The following is an 18001-nucleotide window of genomic DNA, read 5'->3' as shown; positions in this document are numbered from 1 at the left end:
ACTGCTGTGGGTGAGGCTCCCACCACGGGTCAGAGAGACATGCTGGTGAGGTTGTCCTGGCTCAGCAGCCCCTTCCGGCCTGCACCAGCCCCGTGCCCCCCGCCCCCCCCACAGTACTCATGCAGCCTGTGCCGCAGAGTGACAAGGGCTGACCCCAGGCACGCGCCGTTGGGTGCGTGGGGCCCGCCAGGCAGCTGGAGCAACAGGGTGGCCACGCCGGCCATGCCATCTTCAGTGGGCTCGAGGGTGATAGGCCCGGCCCGCAGGCCAGCAGTGGTGGCAGGGATGGTTGGTGGGCAGCAGCTCCCTCCCACGGGTCCCCAGGGCCCGCCAGCCCCCGTCAGCAGCAAGGGTGCCAAGAAGGGCTCAGAGCGGCGGAAGGCGGGTGGCGGGAGCCCGGCTGGCTTCCAGGCGGGGGCCGGGGCAGCAGGGTCGGGTGGGAAGCAGACGGTGACCTTGGCGAAGGGGCGGCTGGCCATCTTGGTCATTTCTTGCAGGTGCCGGCGCTGCTCCTGCCGCTGATCCAGGGCCTGCTTGGCCTTCCAGAGCAGCACGCAGAGTGAGAGGAAGAGGAAGAAGCAGGAGAAGAAGACGGAGAAGAAGACAAACAGGTCGATGTGGGCCTGGTCCTGCCGGAAGAAGAGCAGGCCCTGCGAGTCGGCCGAGCCATTAGCACTGGGCCCACTTGGGTCTCCCACGCCCAGCAGGAGCAGGTAGAAACGGCTGGACTTGAGGGTGTGGTGCTCGTGCGGGTAGGTGATGACCAGCCGGTCCCGCACGCCACGGACCACCAGCACCACGGATGGCTCTGTCACCGTCACGTAGGTGATCAGGCCCCGTGGCCACACCTCCCGCACTCGTGGCTCCGCTGGGGTGGCCGGCCCACCTCCAGCCCCAGGTCCCCCCAGATCCCCAGCCCCCCGGGGCCCACCGTCAGCAGGGGGTGGGGGGGCTGGGGGAGGCGGTGGCGGCTGGATGTGTACGGTGTGGACGCCAGTGTCGGGGGCCACACGGACCACAAAGGTGTCATAGGAGGTGGAGACGTAGAGGTCCACGGCGCCAAAGGTCACGTCCAGCGTCAGGCGGATGTCCACATTGGTGAACTTGGGCTGCACGCCAAAGAGGACAGTGCGGCCGGGGCCCAGAGCGCGGCGCTTCGGCTCGTGGAAACAGTTGGTCTGGGACGTGGGGTCCAGGCAGTACTCCTGCTCCACGGAGATGAGGCGGTAGCACTGCTGGCCACCCAGCGGGCTCCCGTGGAATGACTCCCGGCACTTGGCACACTGCGGGCAGGGGAGGGAGTGGAAGCGGCCATCAGAGCTGAACTCAGGGTCCAGCCCTCCTCCAAGGAGGACTGACATTTGTACCTACTGGTAAGTAGCCCAGTAACCCCTGCCCTGGGTTTCCACAGTGTCCCAGCAGCTTCCTTGTGACCCCCCTGGATTTCCCTGACACAGTGTGGACACTAACAGCATCCTACACTCCAGCACTGCTGTTCCTGGTGTCACCCCAGTGACCACAGCACCCTAGTGGCAAGCCCTCTGGAACTCTGAGGCACAGCAATGAAGAGCTCTGTTGAATCCTGGCTCTACCTCCTCACTAGCTGTGTGGCCTTGGAATAGTGACTTAACCTTGCTGAACTGGAGATTCTTCCTCTGTACACAGATAGCAAACACTACTGAAATCACAGGCCCAGCCAGCCTTGCCTGCTAGCCTTGCTGTTTCTGGACTATATTGGGTAGGTCCTGCCTCAGTGCCTTTGCACTGGTTGAGCCTCTGCTTGGATCGCTCTCCTGCCTGCCCCGCACCACCCCCCCCACGTTTGAATGTCTTTACTCAAGTGTCACATTCTCACTGAGGCCTTCCTTGGCCACTGTATCTACCATTTCCGCTCCCAACATTTCCTAGCCCTCCTTTCTGCTTAATTTCCCTCCTTACTGCTCATCACTAACACACTACATGTCTGACATATTCATTTGTTGGTTGCTAGACTCCTCCATGAATTCTCTGAGGACAGAACATTTTTGCCTGTTTTGTTCCCTACTGTGTCCCAATGCTTTGCATAGTGCCTGGCATATATTAGGTGCTCAGTAAATAGGTGTTGAGTGAATGAGTTGGCTGGATAACAGCTATTTTGATTCCTGTAGTCCAGTGGAAACCACTCAACCTCTGGGATTGACCAGGGTCAGTCCAAGCTCCAAACCCAGCCAGCTGTCTGACCTGGGACAAGTCTCTGAGCCTCCTTTGGCTCTTATGCCCACAGCTCACCGAGGCCCTAGCACAGCCTTCATGAGCCTTCCGTGTCTGTGCTGTCTCCACTGTATCTATGGCAGGCACTCCTTACATACTAACCACTACTGCTATCATCAGAAGGCAAAGAAACTGCTGTTTCAAGAGCTACCAGCAGAGCTGCTGGAGGAGGAGGTCTGAATTAAGCTCTGAAGCTGTCTGTTTTGACAAAGACCAATGGGCCTTCTGATTATGCATCAAGCAAGCAAAAATTCTGGGGACTTCCCTGGCGGTCCAGTGGTTAAGACTCTGCGCTCCTAATGCAAGGGGCACGGATTTGATCCCTGCTTGGGGAACTAAGATCACGCATGCCGCACGGCAAAGCTGAAAAAAAAAAAAAAAGAAAGAAAGAAAGCAAAAATTCTGGTCTTGGATGGAAATGTTAGGGGTAAGGCTTGTGAAGCTCTGTCGCCATTTGGGGCGTAGTCGCATCTTTGCCAATAGATGGGTACGGAGACTGAGGCGAGCAAGGGATTCTCTCTTCCTTCTGGAACTAGAGAGAAGGTAGGTGGGTGGGGTGGTAGGAGCTGTACTCCAAGGAAGGAACATGGAATATCCCCTCTGTGGGAGGTGAGCCTGCAACACAGTAACCAACCAGGCAGTCAGTACAGGGGCTCCAGGAGCCCCCCAGCTGAAGAAAGGGGATATGGACTCAAGGGGAATTTGCATATGGGTATTAGTAATAATATGAGATCCCCTACTGGCCCCAAGTGATCAGGTGAGGGCCACCACTTGAGCGAAAACTTGCCTGAGAATGAAGCCAACCCAGAGGAGAGCAGAGTCAAGACCCAGGGAAAGAAGGGCTCCTGACTGCACTGTGTGAGCACCCGGATCTGCCCATTCCTCAAGTGGACTCCAGACCTCAGTTCTAAGAGCCAACACATTTTCTTTTTTGCTTAAGCTACTACGAGATGAGTTTTCTGGCATCTGCAATCTTTAAGTTGTGACCATCCGTACTGGAGTCCGTCTCCTCACCTCCACCACCCACAAGAGGCTCATTTCTGAGATCCCAGCAACACCGCCCGGGTCCTGAAACTGACTAGGGCTCAGGAACAATCTATCAAGTCGACCTTGATCCCCATGACCCACTGATATCGGAACCACACTGTCAGTCCTGCCTGGGCCAGGCTACCTCATCCCAGCCCTGACCTCTTCTGGGCATGGGGCCCTTGGCCCATAACTTGCTTTTCCAGCCGCACCTGGTATTTGTAGCAGTCTCGGCGGTCACTGGGGGAGCTGCCCTGGCACGTGCCCGTCTCTGTGTTGTTCTGACACGGGCAGCCTGTCCCGTCCTGCTCGTTACATGTGTCTGCATGGCCATTACACTGACATCTGAAGAGAGGGAAGAAGACAGGGGTTATAGAGCCCCCACGACCTACAGGGGCCCAGGCTGGATGCTGTAAACGTGAGCTCCAACCCATGAGGCCAGAAGAGGAAACTGAGGCTCACAGAGGTCAAGCCGTTTACCCCAAGGCCACAGTGTTGGTAAGTGGCAGAGTCAGGATTAGAACCCAGGATGGACGAACTCCAGGGCTTACTGACCATTCAGAAGGAAGGGGGTGGAATGGGGAGGCTGTCTTGAGGCCTCTCCCTCAGGGCCCTCTCTCTCTCTTTGCCCAAGAGTCTCCACCAGGGCTGCTCGGTAACCTGCGTTTCAGCACTGGCCTGAGGGAGAGGGTCTCCCACCTGAGTCTAGTTCTTTGCCCCCAACCCCTGCCTCAGGGGATCTCAGCCTTTCCTGACTGAGGGCAGAGGACTGGGGAGAGGAGCCTGGCTCCCAGAGCTGTTCCTACTGAGCGGGGCAAGGGTTCCTGGCCCCCCTTCCACTTACTTGGTGCACTTCCCGTCGAGGAGGAAGTAGCCATGGAGGCAGCTCTCACATTTGTCCCCATAGCTATTATTGTGGCAGTTCACACACACAGCCTCGTCTTCACTAGGACCCTCTGTCACCCAGTTTTCGATCTGGCCAAGGAAGGACAGGGTGATCACAAAAATGCATGGACCAGCCCCTCCTCCCTCAGAGCCAGGAGTCCAGAGCCCAGCAGCCTCCTCCTCCCTCAGACTAGGAGCCCCCAGCCCCCTCCTCCTTCAGACCCAGGAGTTCAGGACCCCAGCCTCTTTCACCTCATCTGGATCCAGCGAGTACTTCTCCGGCTCCCTCCTGGCCATTTCAAGCTCCTTCCTGGAGACGCAGACCTGGCTGTTGCCCCGACAAAAGGCGTGGCAGGGCCGGCAGGTCCCGCCCCCCACGGCTGAACCCACGAACAGGGGGAGGCACTGCTCACAGTGGCTGCCCTGGAAACCAGGGACAGGGCGGTCAGAGGGGGTGAAGAGTCACAGTGGGTGTGAGAGTTGGGGGAAGGTTCTGAGAGCACCAGGGGAGGGCAGCAACAGCTCAGGCATTTGGCTTGGACAGTCCCAGCCCATCTGCCATTGAGCCCTCTGCCTTCACTTGCACACCTCCAGTGATGGGGTTTCACTCCCCTTCAGCCCCAGTGTTGCACTCAGAAAGCCCTTCCCCACAGGATCCCAGATGCTCCTCCACGGGATCCCCCTCCCTGGTCCAGTAGTAATTCTGTCCCGCTATCCAGGGCGGCCCCTCTGTGGTACAGACCCAGATGGTGTCCCCGGGGTCCTCTCGTACTTCCTTGGGATAGGGCTAGGCCCCCTCCTCCCTGTGCCTAGCTCACTGGGGCTTGGAAGGAGGCTCAAGATGCCTGAGTGTAGGCTGAAGGCACAGAGGCCCGGGGCGAGGGTCTGAGGTCCCGGACGGACACCTTGGTGTGATTGTGGCAGAGCAGGCAGTGGTCGCGGGCCCCCACACCGGCGCACTCGCTGTGGCGGTTGCAGCGACACTCCGTGGAGCAGTTGTGGCCGACAAAGCCGAAGTGGCAGCGGCAGTGGTCGGGCTCCACGCATGAGCCGTTCACGCAGCCCTGGGCGCACACGGGGCGGCACAGCCCCGTCACGCTGCAGGGGTGGGGCAGGAGTCAGCGCAGGGTAGCGGGCCGCTCCCTCCCAAAGGCACACCCAGCCCTCAGCACGGTCCTCACTGCGCCTCTGAGGCCACCACCGGCCAGCCCACCCTCTTCGCAACTAGTCCACCCCCCAGTCCGCTGCATCACTCCCCTGCCCCGGGTCCAGCCCAGCACCTCCTCCAGGGGCGATGACCCCCTTCCCTAACTGACCAACCTTGCCCTCCACGACCTAGCCCCCGCCCTCACACCCTCCTCCACACCTTGGACTATGTTTTCTTGCGTCCCACTTTGATCCATGCCCCGTCGTCTACCGCTCCCCACGGACTCTCCCACCCCACGGTCTGCCTGGCCCTGCTCCCCTCAACCCCACCCAAGCCCCCGCGTCTGGCCTGTAGCCTCACTTGTCCATGGTGTAGCCCGTCTTGCAGCTGCACTCGTAACCGTGGGGCCGGTCATGGCAGTTCTGTGTTTCGTTGCAGTCGTGGTGCCCGTTTGCACACTCGTTCTCAGGGGGACAGGACAGGAAGGCCCAGGAGGCCCCAGGTCGCCCACATGTCAGCCCTGGCACGAGGATACAGGGCTTCACCGTGGAGGCCTCTGAACCACTCGCCCAGCCACCCAGGCCCTTGCTCCCCCCTTCCCCTGAGCGCCACCTGTGAGAGCCCCCAGCAGCCCTCCACGTTCTCTGAACCAACCCCACGTCAGAACGCAGACAGGAGCCAGCCCCACTCACCCCATCCGAAAACCCGTCTCACCATCGCGGGGGCCGCTGAGTCCACCCTCCAGGCAGCGGCCACCCCCATCCTGGCCCCCCCAGGCACACCAGCCACAGTGGGGCCGCCGCAGGCACAGGGCGCACTGTGTTGCCTGAGCACAGCCCAGGGAGCAGCTCTCGGGTCCTCGGAGCAGCCGCCCACAGCCTCCAGCCATACATCGCAGGGGCAGGTAGGAGGGGCTCAGACACTACAGGGGAGGGGAAATGGCAGAGAAAGAAGATCAAACAAACACCTCCTGGGTATCTTCCTGGATTGCACCCTCTTCTCAGAGATCTCACCCCTGCTGGCCACAACCGGGTGGACCAAAATGGACATCAGCTGGGGTCATCACATTCTCCCTCCTCGGCATTTGTAACTAGAAGTTCAGACCAGACGTCAGGCTAGGGACATCCTTGAAACTAGATGGTGTAGACTAGGGCTGGCTGGGCCGTTTGGATGAACAAATGACAGCAAATGAAGAGAACAGAGAGAGGCAAGAAAAGAGCAGAGACAGAAGGAAGCATAGATGAGAGTCACACACCCCAAAGACAGGGAGACAGGCAGCTTTCCAGGCTCCACCTCCAGTCCCTGGTAGGGCCTGGCTGCGCTTTCCACCTGGGTTACAAGAGGCACCACCGTGCTGGTATAACGAGCCCCTTTACCCACCTGGCTTGGCATGCAGCTGTTCCTTACAATCAAAGAACAGCAATGATCCCAGGTGGAAAAAGAAACAAGCATCAGGAGGGGGGTTGCCAGCCACGGCCTCTTAGAACATGGACCCAGCTGCTGGGGCAACAGGATCCGCCCGCCCTTGGCTGGGAAGTTGAGGAGTCCGTGGTCAGGACTCAGCAGCTCACACACCATCACTTATCGTGTCCTGGGACCCAGACACGGTGCTCAACGAGGTTCACACTCCTGGAAACTTACCTCAGTGGATGAGAGCATTTTATTTACGGCTTGGGCCTTCAGTAAAGTATAAGAGGAAAGAGATTAGTCTAGGCTGGCTGTCTGGAAGCACTTAGGAAGAAACAAAGCAACCATGCAGTCCTGAAATAGAAAACCCTGATAGCTGTGGCCGGAGCTCTGAGTCCCTATGGGTTACGCCGGTGATGAGCCGAGACTGGCTGAACTGCCAAAGCCAAATTCTCCTCCAGGTTAGGCTTCCAGATCTGAATTTAGTGCACCCCTTGACAAACAGACGGGCAATCTGGACGGGGGCCAAGAGACGCCCGAGGCTCCGGCCTGCTCAGCACTTTCTGCTGGGACCCCCCCTAGTGGCCAAATGTGATGCTGCCCAATACCATAAACTGCATTTCCTGTGTTCCTGGAAGAGATGCAGGATCCTAGTTCATCTGCTGACATATGCCCACAGCCTAGCAAAGTGCCCGGCACAAGGAAGCTGCTCAATGAAGAATTTGGTAAAAGGAGAAAGGGAAGGAGGGAAGAAGCCAGCCAGCCAGCCAGCCAGCCAGGGAAGGGAGCACCTTGTTGTCTGCCCCAGGCTCTGAGGCCAAAGGCATTTAGAAGAACAATGCCTGACTGTTAAAATAAGGCTGCCCTTGAGCGAAATCACAACAGGTCTGGTCTGCGCACCTGTTATGATTGATCTGTGTTTTTAAAACACCTGAGCCAACAGTTTTAACTGATTTTCCCAGAAATCAGAAGATCTGGCAGCAGCCCTCTGACGTTCCCATGCAGCATCAGCTCCACGCTCTCCATTCAGCCGCCCCACCACTCCCTCCCGCCTCACACCTCCTGAGCTGCCTGCAGGCTCTCTGGTGTTGCCTTCCAGTCCCTGGGATCCCAATAGAAACAAATAATGGAAATCTCAATAATATTTAGGGAGGACATGTATCACCAGAAGGACCCCAGGCTTGAGGACGAGAGGCCTCTGCTTGTTAGAGGTGCCACCGCAGGGGACCTCTGCCCTTGCAGCCACGCTGAGAGCCCCACGGGGAGCACCCCCCACTCCCAGCCGCTGCACTGACCCTCTTGGTGTGACCCAGACAGCGGAGACTGGGAATCCTCCCAGTGGGTGGAACGTGGGGATGTTACTGAGTTTTTACTGAATAGCAGGCCGGGCTCCACGCTCTACATACATTCTCCCATCTAACTTGGACGCCCTTCCTATGGGACGGTGTGGCATGACACAAAAATGTATCTGTGCTTTGTCCCCGGTTCCTGGTACTGAGCTACTAAAACACACAGGGGTTCCTGAGCGGTGGGGATGTCTTTTGCTGTTCATAATGGACCCCTTTTACACCTGAGTTTATGCTTACGGGGTGACTTAGGGGAATCAGCCGAAAAACCAAGTGATTAGAGCCCCACTCACCCACCGGGGGTCAGGGGAGAGATTGAGCTCTATAAAAACACTTGAACCATGAGATTCAGGGGACTTCCCTGGCAGTCCAGTGGTTAGGACTCTGTGCTTTCACTGCTGTGGGCTGGGGTTCAATCCCTGCCCTTACGGGGGACTAAGCTCCCGTAAGCCGCACGGCACGGCCAAAAAAAAAAAAAGAACAACAACAATGCAATCCAGAGAGCTTCCAGGTTGATGAGTGCATCCTCTGGGAGGGCGGCATGTCCAGTGAAGGCATGGAAACTGCATGCCTTGCCGATTTACCTCTTCTATTTGGCTCTTCCTGAGCTGTACCCTTTATAATAAACCAGTGTGAGTAAGTAAATGTTTCTCTGAGCTCTGTGAGCCATTCTAGCACATTATCAACCCTGCAGAGGGGATGGTGGGAACCCCCAATGTGCAGCCAGTTAGCCTGGATTTGTGACTGCCATCTGAAGGGGGAGCAGTCTTGTGGAACTGAACACTTTAACCTGTGGGATCTGACTCTGATTTCAGGTGGATAGTGTCAGAAATTAACTGAATTGTTGAACACATAGTTGGCGTCGTCCAGAGAACTGGAGAATTGGTTGTTGGTGTTGGAAAACGCCCCAGACAGGGTCTGTTGACAGCACTCCTATTTTACCAAAGACTCGTGTAGGCTCTTGGGTTGTGAGGTGGTGAGTAATCACACCTCAGTTGGGTCTTGCACAATCTTGCAAAATAAAGATGAATGAGGAGTAGGGCTTCCCTGGTGGCGCAGTGGTTGAGAGTCCGCCTGCCGATGCAGGGGACACGGGTTCGTGCCCCGGTCTGGGAAGATCCCACATGCCGCGGAGCGGCTGGGCCCGTGAGCCATGGCCGCTGAGCCTGCGCGTCCGGAGCCTGTGCTCCGCAACGGGAGAGGCCGCAATAGTGAGAGGCCTGCGGAGAGCAAAAAAAAAAAAAAAGATGAATGAGGAGTAGACAGACTCACAACTCTGGCCCAGTGACACTGTTTCTGGATATGACAGCAGTAGCTGAAGCTTTCTTATCTCCTGCTGGGGTGGGGCTGGGGCTGACTGCCTGTGTCTGCCACTGGGACAGCTAAATCATGCCAGGCAGAGGCATCTTTGGTTTTTTTGTTTTGTTTTGTTTTTCAGCCGTACCGCACGACTTGTGGGATCTTAGTTCCCTGACCAGGAATTGAAGCCGGGCCCTCGGCAGTGAAAGTGCGGAGTCCTAACCACTGGACCACCAGGGAATTCCCCCCAGAGGCGTCTTTGGAATGGACCTTATGAGACAGCACGCACTGGGCAGCCAAGGGATAGACTGTACCTCCCCAGACCATGCCCATGTTCAAGAATCATCTCTCTAGACCATAGCCATAGATGAGGGGTGGGTCTGAATGGCTGTGTCAGAAGCAGTGCTCCTTCCCTTCCCTGGCCACACCTCACTGGACCACGGCTGGACATCTGACTCGTGAGCTGAGCTGAAGTCTTCCCTGAGAATGTGAACTAACAGAAGAACACAGAGATGACTGTGGTCTCTGGAATTAGAAAGTCACATAGCGACTCCCCTGGTGGTCCAGTGGTTAAGCATCCGCCTTCCAATGCAGGGGACGCGGGTTCGACCCCTGGTCGGGGAACTAAGATCCCACATGCCGTGGGGCAACTAAGCCTGCGTGCCGCAATTACTGAGCCCGTGTGCCACAACTACAGAGAAGCCTGCATGCCGCAACAAAGAGCCCGCAGGCCGCAACTAAGACCCAACGCAGCCAAGGGTCAAGGTCTGCCAGTTGAGGTGGTGTGTGTTGATGATCAAGCCGAGAGAAACCAGAGGATGGAGATGTGCAGAAAACAGCTGAGATCAGAGACCAGGCGGCCCAAGAAGGATGAAGCAACAGTACTTCCTACCTTCAGACATCAAATACCCCCGGTTCCTTATAATAACACCAGCTCGAGTGGGTTTCTGTATCTTACAACCAAAACTTCTAAAAGTAGAGAGAGAAAGAGATGGAGGAGGAAAGTGGAAAGGTGTGGGAGGGAGAAGGGAGATGGTATTGAGTCATGGGAAGGATGGGGCGAGGAGAGCTTAATTGAGAGTTGGAGAGACACCAGGGCTGAGGAGTCAGGAAGGGGGTGCTGGGACATGACGGGGAGACTCACAAGGCAAGGAGAGGGACTTCCCTGGTGGTCCAGTGGTTAAGACTCCACGCTTCCACTGGGGGCGCGGGTTCGATCTCTGATCAGGGAATTAAGATCCCCCAAGCCGTGCGACGTAGCCAAAAAAAAAAAAAACCAAAAAAAAACCCAACAACAAGAACAAGGCAAAGAGGGAAGAAAGAGATGTTGGAAGGGGCGAGAGAAGAGAAAGTGGGAAGAAAGAGAAAGTGTGACGGTGGGACCAGCCCTAAGGAAATGGAGGCAGACGTAGGACAGCGGCGACGGGGTTGGAGAAAGGTCAGTGTGCAGCAGGGAGGAGGGCCACAGCACACCCCGCTGGGGGCAGTCAGTACCTGTTGGAGGCTGCTGCTCCAGATACAGTGCTGCCAGCCCCCGTCTGCACCCTTGGAATCCAGGCAGGAGGTGCAGTTGGGCAGGAGGTGACAGGGAGTGGGGCAGGGCAGGGGGGGCGATGATTCCACCGGCATCGGGGACACGTTCAGCAGAGAGTGGCTGAAGCACGTCCAGTCATAGGTGGGCTGCACCGAGAGGATGCGGCGGGTCTCCCCTGGGGTTGGGGGCACACGGATTAGAAGCAGGTCCGGGCCCCCAGCCCCCTCCCCTCCTCCTCCCTCAAACCAGGCCCCTGAGCCCCTTGCGTCCTTGGAGCAGGAATCCAGGCCCCCAAACTCTCCTCTCGGGGAGCAAGCCTCAGCGCTCACCAGTCCTCTTGAACTGCCGCGTCCACATGCACTTGCCCTCCCTTGTGCAATGCTTGCAGTCGGCCGCCCCACACACGGCCTCCGAGCAGTTCCCAGCCCAGAAGACCTCTCGCTGGTTGATGCGACAGTCATTCTCCGAGGTGCAGGACCCATTGCGCCCGATGCAGGCACCCTCAGGGCAGTTGGTACACCACTTACAGCGGGGGGCAGATGCCTGGCGGGGGGATACAGGCTCAGCGGGGTTGTCAGGGCCCCCAGCATCCCTCCAGCCTCAGGTCTTGCCACCCAATCCCAGCTGAAGAGCTCAGTGGTGCCTGAGCCACGCCCCCTTCCCACCCCCACCCCCATCATTCACCTCTCCATCTCCAGGCTGCAGGGTCCGGGGATGGCGGGCCAGGCACTCACTACAGGTCCGCAGACGTCGACATTCCTCGGGGGAGTGGGGCATTGGAGAGCAGGGGGGACCACCACAGCCCAGCCTGGGGAGACATGAGGTCTGGCTCATCACATTCAGCCAGGCCCCACCCTTCCTCCTCACCCTCGCCTCTTCCTGGTGCCTCGTGGACACCGTCCTGCAGGTCCCACATATGCATCCCCAAGTGCTCTCAGCACAGGCCTCCCAAACCTGCTCCTCCCCAACTCACTTGGTGATGGTCCCACGTCCACCTATCACCCAGGCAAGAGACACTGGACGACATCCCATGGCCTGTTGGCCCTCCAGCCACCGAAGCCTCTGCCTCCTGAATTCTTCTCTGACCATCCCCTCCTCCTCCACCCCTGCAGCCCCCGCCCAGTTCAAGCCTCCCCCATCCAGGCCTCCACCTGCAGCCTCCCCTCACCACCCCCTCCTTCACAAGCCTGCCCCTGCCCTCTCCTGCTTAAACCTTCTGTGGCTCCCCATCACCCACAGTGGAGGGCCATAATCCCTCACTCAAAATCCTTGAAGGCACACCTGTTTCAGAACTTTCCAGGTTTCAGAAAAGCAGTGGGTGTACCCGCTGTTACATAATACCCCTAGCAGAGTCTGGGGGAGCACCCTAAAAATCAAACCCTTTAATATTCTGTAGTAAACATGGTGACACACTTAATGGGACAAAATAAAGCCCGTTAGTACCCTCATACCACGTTAGTAGCCTCACACCAGTACAGGATAACTGCGCGGTCAAGTTAAGTTTGTGCTAAACCTAGGACAGCGCCTTCAGCCTCCTGGTATGTTTGGATTCCCAAACTCCAGACAAGGAGTCTTGGAGCTGGACGGAGCGCAGTTCAGCCAGGCACCGGAAGCCCTTTCTGAGCTGACCCACCCACCTTTCCAATCTCATTCTTCCCCAGCTCAGATGGTTTCTAAAATACACCAGATACAGCCCCGCTTCTGAACCCTCATGGTCTAAACTTGACTGGTCATTTAGGGCCCAGTTCAGACTCAGCTAACCCCAACCCACAAACAGGGCTCCCCACTCGGTGAGGTCCCCGAGCCTGCCCCTGCCTGTGATAAGCTGCCCATTTTCCCATGTGAGTTGGTCTCCTAACCAGACCACACACACCCTGCTGAGGCCTCCCCCACAAGCCTGGCCTGGCACAGAACCCACTTCGGAGGGCACCAGTACCACCCACCCAGCCAAGTGCTGTCAGTCTCCATGGTTACCTATGGGCCTGGTCCCCGGACAGGCAGGCCCCATGGCACCAGGTACAGGCCCCAGACTGGTTACAAGCTTCGGGCGAGGGTAGCAGGTGGCAGGGGTCAGGGGGCAGGGTCAGGGCCAGCAGGCGGCCCAGGGCCACTCCCCCAAAGCCTCCTGAGATATACAGGCGACCCCCTACCGCTGCCACAGCGTGGGCCACAGACTCCTCCATTGGTGGTCCCACAGAGGCTGGGCCTGGGGAAAGACAGAAAGTTCAGAGAGAGCAGGAGACTCGAGGAAGAGATTCACACAAAGGTACCAGTCAGAGAGGGATGCTGAGAGGAGAGACAGTCTAAAGAGAGCAGAGACAGACAACGAAAGACAGAGAGAAGACAGATAAGGCCAAATAAGACAAGAGCATCAGACACAGCAAGACGAAAGAGAGGGAGAGAGACACATAAACAGAAAAAAGGAACAGAAAAGAGTGGAATAAGAACAGAGACATGGGCTTCCCTGGTGGTGCAGTGGTTGGGAGTCCGCCTGCCGATGCAGGGGACGCGGGTTCGTGCCCCGGTCTGGGAGGATCCCACATGCCGCAGAGCGGCTGGGCCCGTGAGCCATGGCCGCTGAGCCTGTGCGTCCGGAGCCTGTGCTCCGCAGCGGGAGAGGCCACAGCGGTGAGAGGCCCGTGTACCGCCAAAAAAAAAAAAAAGAGACAAATGTTGTGGAACCCGGGGACTTCACTGTTAAGACTCTGCGCTTCCAATGCAGGGGGCGTGGGTTCAATCCCTGGTCGGGGAACTAAGGTCCTACAATGCCACATAGCGTGGCCAAAAAAAAAAAATGTTGTGGAACAAGACTAAGGTGGTGGCTGAACCACACTGTGAAGGTACTAAATGTCGCTAAATTGTTCGTTTTATGATGACTAATTGTGTTGTGTGAATTTCACCTACATTTTTTTAAATCCTCAAAAAAAAAAAAAGAATCAGTGGAAAAAATAGATTAAGAGCGAAAGAGAGTTAGAGACAGAGGGTCAGAGAAAGCAACAAAAAGCAAAGGAGACAGGCCCGGAGACACACACACACAGTCAGTCATTTACGATGACTGTCAAATGAAATAAAACGGCAAGATACAACCCCTTTCCAGCCTATGAACTGGAAGGAAGCACCCTCACATATGACAGTCGTTGCCTCTAGAGAATGGGATTATGAGGGATTTTTTCCTTCCTATTTTACAAATTATCTACAATGACCATCATTACTTCATAAACAGAATTAAAAACTTTTCTAAGACAAAAAAAGGAGGGTGTCTCCGTGGGTGCTTAGATAACGTGGAGAGGACAGCTTTGCTTGTGGGCCTGAAGGGGCCCAAATGACCCCTAATGAGTGAGAGTCGCAGGACAGGGCCAGCGCTCCCCCTGGTTGTCCCGGGGCCTCCCAGGGAGAGTGGCGGACTTACGGATGAGGTCAGGCAGGAGCCAGGTGTTGCAGTTGACCTGGTAGAGCAGAACATCGCTGCTGAACTCGTCAGGGTCCGAGCGCCCCCCGAGGACCACCATGGTGTCCCCTAGCAAGGCTGAGGCATGGAAAAGTCGGGGGCGGGGCTGATGGGGAGACACACGGCAGGACGGGCTGTCAGAGCCCACGGTCGCCCGCTCTTCGTGCTCCCTCTCAGCCCACCCGCCACTCCAAACCTCGCCACGCCCCAGCCCCTACCAGCCCACCCAATCCTAACCTTCCTCAAATCTCACCTCCTTCCTCCGGGAAGCCTCCCTCATTCCTCAGAGCTGTCTCCACAGCCATCTCCTTTCCCTGAACTCCCAGAACCCCCAAACCCCATGCTGTTCCTCAGGAACCCAGCCTCAGATGCTCGAGATGAGCCCCACATTTCTTGGGTGACCTCGCCAGCTGGACCGGGGCGTATCCTGCTAGGGCTCTTACTTCCAGCTCCCTTGCGGTCCAGCCCCAAGAAGGGCTTGGGAATATGTTTGTGGATGGCAAATGCAATTGTCTCTAAACAGCATACCCGGGGTTTCCTGCTCTCCCACTGTCTCCTTTGGCCTTGAAGGCAGAAGCACAAGGAGCCTCAGTGTCCCTTTTCACAGCTGGAGAGGCCAGGAAGGGGAGGGACCTGTCACGGCCACGCCCAGAGTGTGGCAGAGCTGGGGCAGAACCCAGGCCTCTGACCTCCTGGTCTAGGATTCTTACCTCCAAGTCACAGAGAGAAGAAGGGGAGACTTGGGGTACCGGAAAGGAGGCAGAGTAGGAATCCAAGGTTGAGCCAGTCCCTGGGGCACTGGGAAGGGGGGGGCCCTCCCTCCTACCCCCTACACTCATCCCTCCTATCCCCTACACTCATCTGTCTGGACCTTTTTTCCTGACCTTTGCCCCCTGAGAAGGGGCCAGCAGGCTCCAGGTGCGGTCAGGACAGTGCAGGGAGTAGAGCTCAGGGGACGGGGCCGCCAGCTCCACGTGGAAGCGGAAGCCCCCAAACACGTAGAGGGAGTCAGTGGCCTCGTGATACACAGCGGAATGACCATATAGACCTGGGAGTGGAGGATTAGTGAGTACAGAGGCTGGGGGAAGGGCTGGTGATCAGGAACGCTCCCCATCTTCCTGGGCTCCCCCTCTCATGACCACAACACCACCCTACCAGGCCCTGATGCCAGAGACCTGGAAACCTTTCTCAATCCCTCCTTCTCCCTTCGGTTCTAAAGGACAACCATTAAAGAGACTCTGGGAAAGAGAAGAGAGGGAGACAAGGTGACCAGAATGACCTTGCGGATGGTGATTAAAGAATGTAGAAGGAGAGAGAGAGAAAGGAAAATACCTGAGGGGCACTGATCTAGGACCTAGAAGAGGGAAACAGTGACCCACTGCTACTGGGCAGGAGGTAGGCAGCTTCTCATGAAGTGTGGGAAGGGTATGTAAACCGAACTTCTCAAAAGGCAGCATCCTGAGAATGTGGGTGGGTGATGGGGGTAGACAGGGAGACAACAGGTGGGGGGGGCAGTGACCACAGCCTACAGGAGTGGACAGAGAGGATGGCTGGGAGTCAAAAGCGTAGCACCCCCTCCCCGCCACGCCCTGTCCCCAGGCCCACCTGTGGGAGGTGTCCCACTCTGGGCTCCGGACACCCAGGTGCCGGTTGCCAGCTGGTACTCAAGCAGCTGCTGGTTGAAGCCATTTTCAGGGGAGTAACCACCCACCAGGAGCAGAGACAGGCCTCGGCGGGCAGTAAGGGTGTGACCAGCAACTGCTGGCAGCTCCACGGTCTGCGGGGCCTTGGGGATGAAGGGTGGAGGTCACGGGGGTGGGGGGCAGAGGTCAGGGGTCATCTTGTGGGTAGAAGCAAGGCTCAGAGCTCCCCGAACTCCCCTTGAACCACTTAGGAGGTTGTGAGCTGCCTGGGGCGGGTCAGACCCCAGGCCTCCCCGCCAGCCGTGGTCCCGGCAGGTGAGCAGCAGACCTCTTGCTGTCTCTGCCTGCTCAGTGTCACTTCTTCAGGTAGGAGTAGCCTGGGGACCCTTTGCGAAGCCCTTGCTCCTCTGCTCTCTGGCTGCATGGGGCTGACTGTACCGGCTCCACAGCGGGCTGTGCCCCAGCCTGGAGACCAGAGCCTCACGTCCCCTTGGCTAGGGATTGACTCAGGAATGAAATGTGACCCACAATGGCCAATGAAATTCAATTCTGGGGCTTGTGCTGAAGCCCTGGGAGGAATCCTCTTCCTCTGGGGGCAAAGCTGGCAGAAGCTGCTCTGGTCACCTTTGCTAGAGCCTGGTTGTGGGGACTAGGGGAGGGGAGAGATGCTCACCTTCTCCTGCCGCCACTGCAGGGTGGTGAGGTTGAGGACCCAGAAATCCCGGGCGACGCCCCCAGCCGTGAGCCCCCCCAACAGGTACATGGCACCACGGCCAGCAGGCACATAGGCAGCTGCATGGAAGGAGCGGGGTGAGGGGCCTGGGCCCCCATCCTCAGCTCCTGCCAACATCTGTGTCCACCGCCTTTCGCTCACTGAGTACCTGGGGCCAAGATGCAAAAAGGCAGCCTCACTATACAGTCATACCAGCATGCCCTTGGGTGACCCCCCTACACACTGGTATCCCAGCAACCCCTGGGATCACCCCCCCCACTTGGCAGGTATCCCCAAACCCCTAAGGTGACCCTCCTATGACAATCACCTTACCATCCCCTGGGGTAGCACCACCCAAATAAGTGTCCCAGTCCCTGAGGTCAGCCTCCTGCGACAAGTGTCCCAGCATCCTTTGGGGTATCCTTCACCTGTAGACGTTATCCTGCACCCCCCCGAGGGGACTCTTATGTCAGAGACGTCTCAGTGTCCCCTGAGGTAACCTTTTCTCATTCAGGCATCCTACCTCCCCAGGGCAGTCCTCACCTGTACAGGTTTCCCAGCAGCCCCTGGGGCAGACCCAGGCCCCCAAACATCCACAAGGTGGCCTCAGGTCCCTCCACCATAGTGTGCCCCAGGCGGTGCAGGAAGCGGCTAGCTGTGTCCTGTGGGTGGGGTGCAGACGTGAGGGCTCAGGTGAGGGCATTACAGAGTGGCAGGCTGGGTCTAGGGTCTAGGGGGTAGTCTCGGGAGTGGAATGGGGAGAACAATCCAGGAGGCGGGCTGCATGGCACCTCCCCGCCAAGGGGCATCCACAACTCACGGCTGAGAGGCGGCTGTCCATGAGGGTCTCCCAGACCAGCTGCCCACCATCCAGCTTTGTGGCACAGTCAGGGCCCCCGAAGCCCTCGGCACAGATGCACACGCCCAGGCTCTGGGGAACAGCAGAAGGAAGCTTGGGAGGAGCCCTGATTACCCCCACCCGGCTCCCTGTCCCGCCCAGCTTGCCCTCTTTCACCTGTACCTGGTTACAGGACCCTGCCCCGTTGTGGGCATTACAGTTCTCAGGACACAGAGCCATGCGGCAGTGTGGGCCTGCCCAGCCCTGGGGACATCGGCAGAGTCCAGCATCTGCGGCCCCGTCCTGGGGCACACACTCCTGGGGGATAGGGCAACTCCCGGGGCCCCCTGACCCACAGCGTGCAGAGCCCACGGAGGCATTGAAGCCCCAGGACGAGGAGCCGTTGGCCTCCCAGTGCAGCACCAGCAGCCCTGTTGGAGAGAGTCCAGAGGCTTGTCACAAGGCC

The 18001-nt window shown here is 57.9% G+C and overlaps 1 protein-coding gene across 1 annotated transcript in view; it reads right to left on the bottom strand.

Moving 5' to 3' along the window:
* Positions 1 to 6: 6 nt before the first annotated feature.
* The window catches only part of MEGF8 (multiple EGF like domains 8), a 43015-nt gene continuing 25020 nt past the window's right edge, over positions 7 to 18001 (bottom strand). The window contains exons 24-41 of the mRNA XM_024768361.1: positions 17719 to 17966; positions 17518 to 17628; positions 17241 to 17359; positions 16659 to 16866; positions 15948 to 16128; positions 15227 to 15390; positions 14304 to 14448; positions 12869 to 13100; positions 11579 to 11702; positions 11224 to 11437; positions 10855 to 11069; positions 6023 to 6230; positions 5669 to 5828; positions 5067 to 5259; positions 4414 to 4584; positions 4121 to 4251; positions 3489 to 3621; positions 7 to 1283 (exon numbers count right to left, since the gene is read on the bottom strand). Coding sequence (XP_024624129.1) covers positions 30 to 1283; positions 3489 to 3621; positions 4121 to 4251; positions 4414 to 4584; positions 5067 to 5259; positions 5669 to 5828; positions 6023 to 6230; positions 10855 to 11069; positions 11224 to 11437; positions 11579 to 11702; positions 12869 to 13100; positions 14304 to 14448; positions 15227 to 15390; positions 15948 to 16128; positions 16659 to 16866; positions 17241 to 17359; positions 17518 to 17628; positions 17719 to 17966 — 4211 coding nt within the window. The 3' untranslated portion in view covers positions 7 to 29. The remainder of the gene's footprint in view (positions 1284 to 3488; positions 3622 to 4120; positions 4252 to 4413; positions 4585 to 5066; positions 5260 to 5668; positions 5829 to 6022; positions 6231 to 10854; positions 11070 to 11223; positions 11438 to 11578; positions 11703 to 12868; positions 13101 to 14303; positions 14449 to 15226; positions 15391 to 15947; positions 16129 to 16658; positions 16867 to 17240; positions 17360 to 17517; positions 17629 to 17718; positions 17967 to 18001) is intronic.

Source organism: Neophocaena asiaeorientalis, unplaced genomic scaffold, assembly GCF_003031525.2.
Source record: "Neophocaena asiaeorientalis asiaeorientalis breed wild unplaced genomic scaffold, Neophocaena_asiaeorientalis_V1.1 scaffold629, whole genome shotgun sequence".
Lineage (NCBI taxonomy): Eukaryota > Metazoa > Chordata > Mammalia > Artiodactyla > Phocoenidae > Neophocaena > Neophocaena asiaeorientalis.
This window is presented reverse-complemented; position numbering and strand designations above follow the sequence as displayed.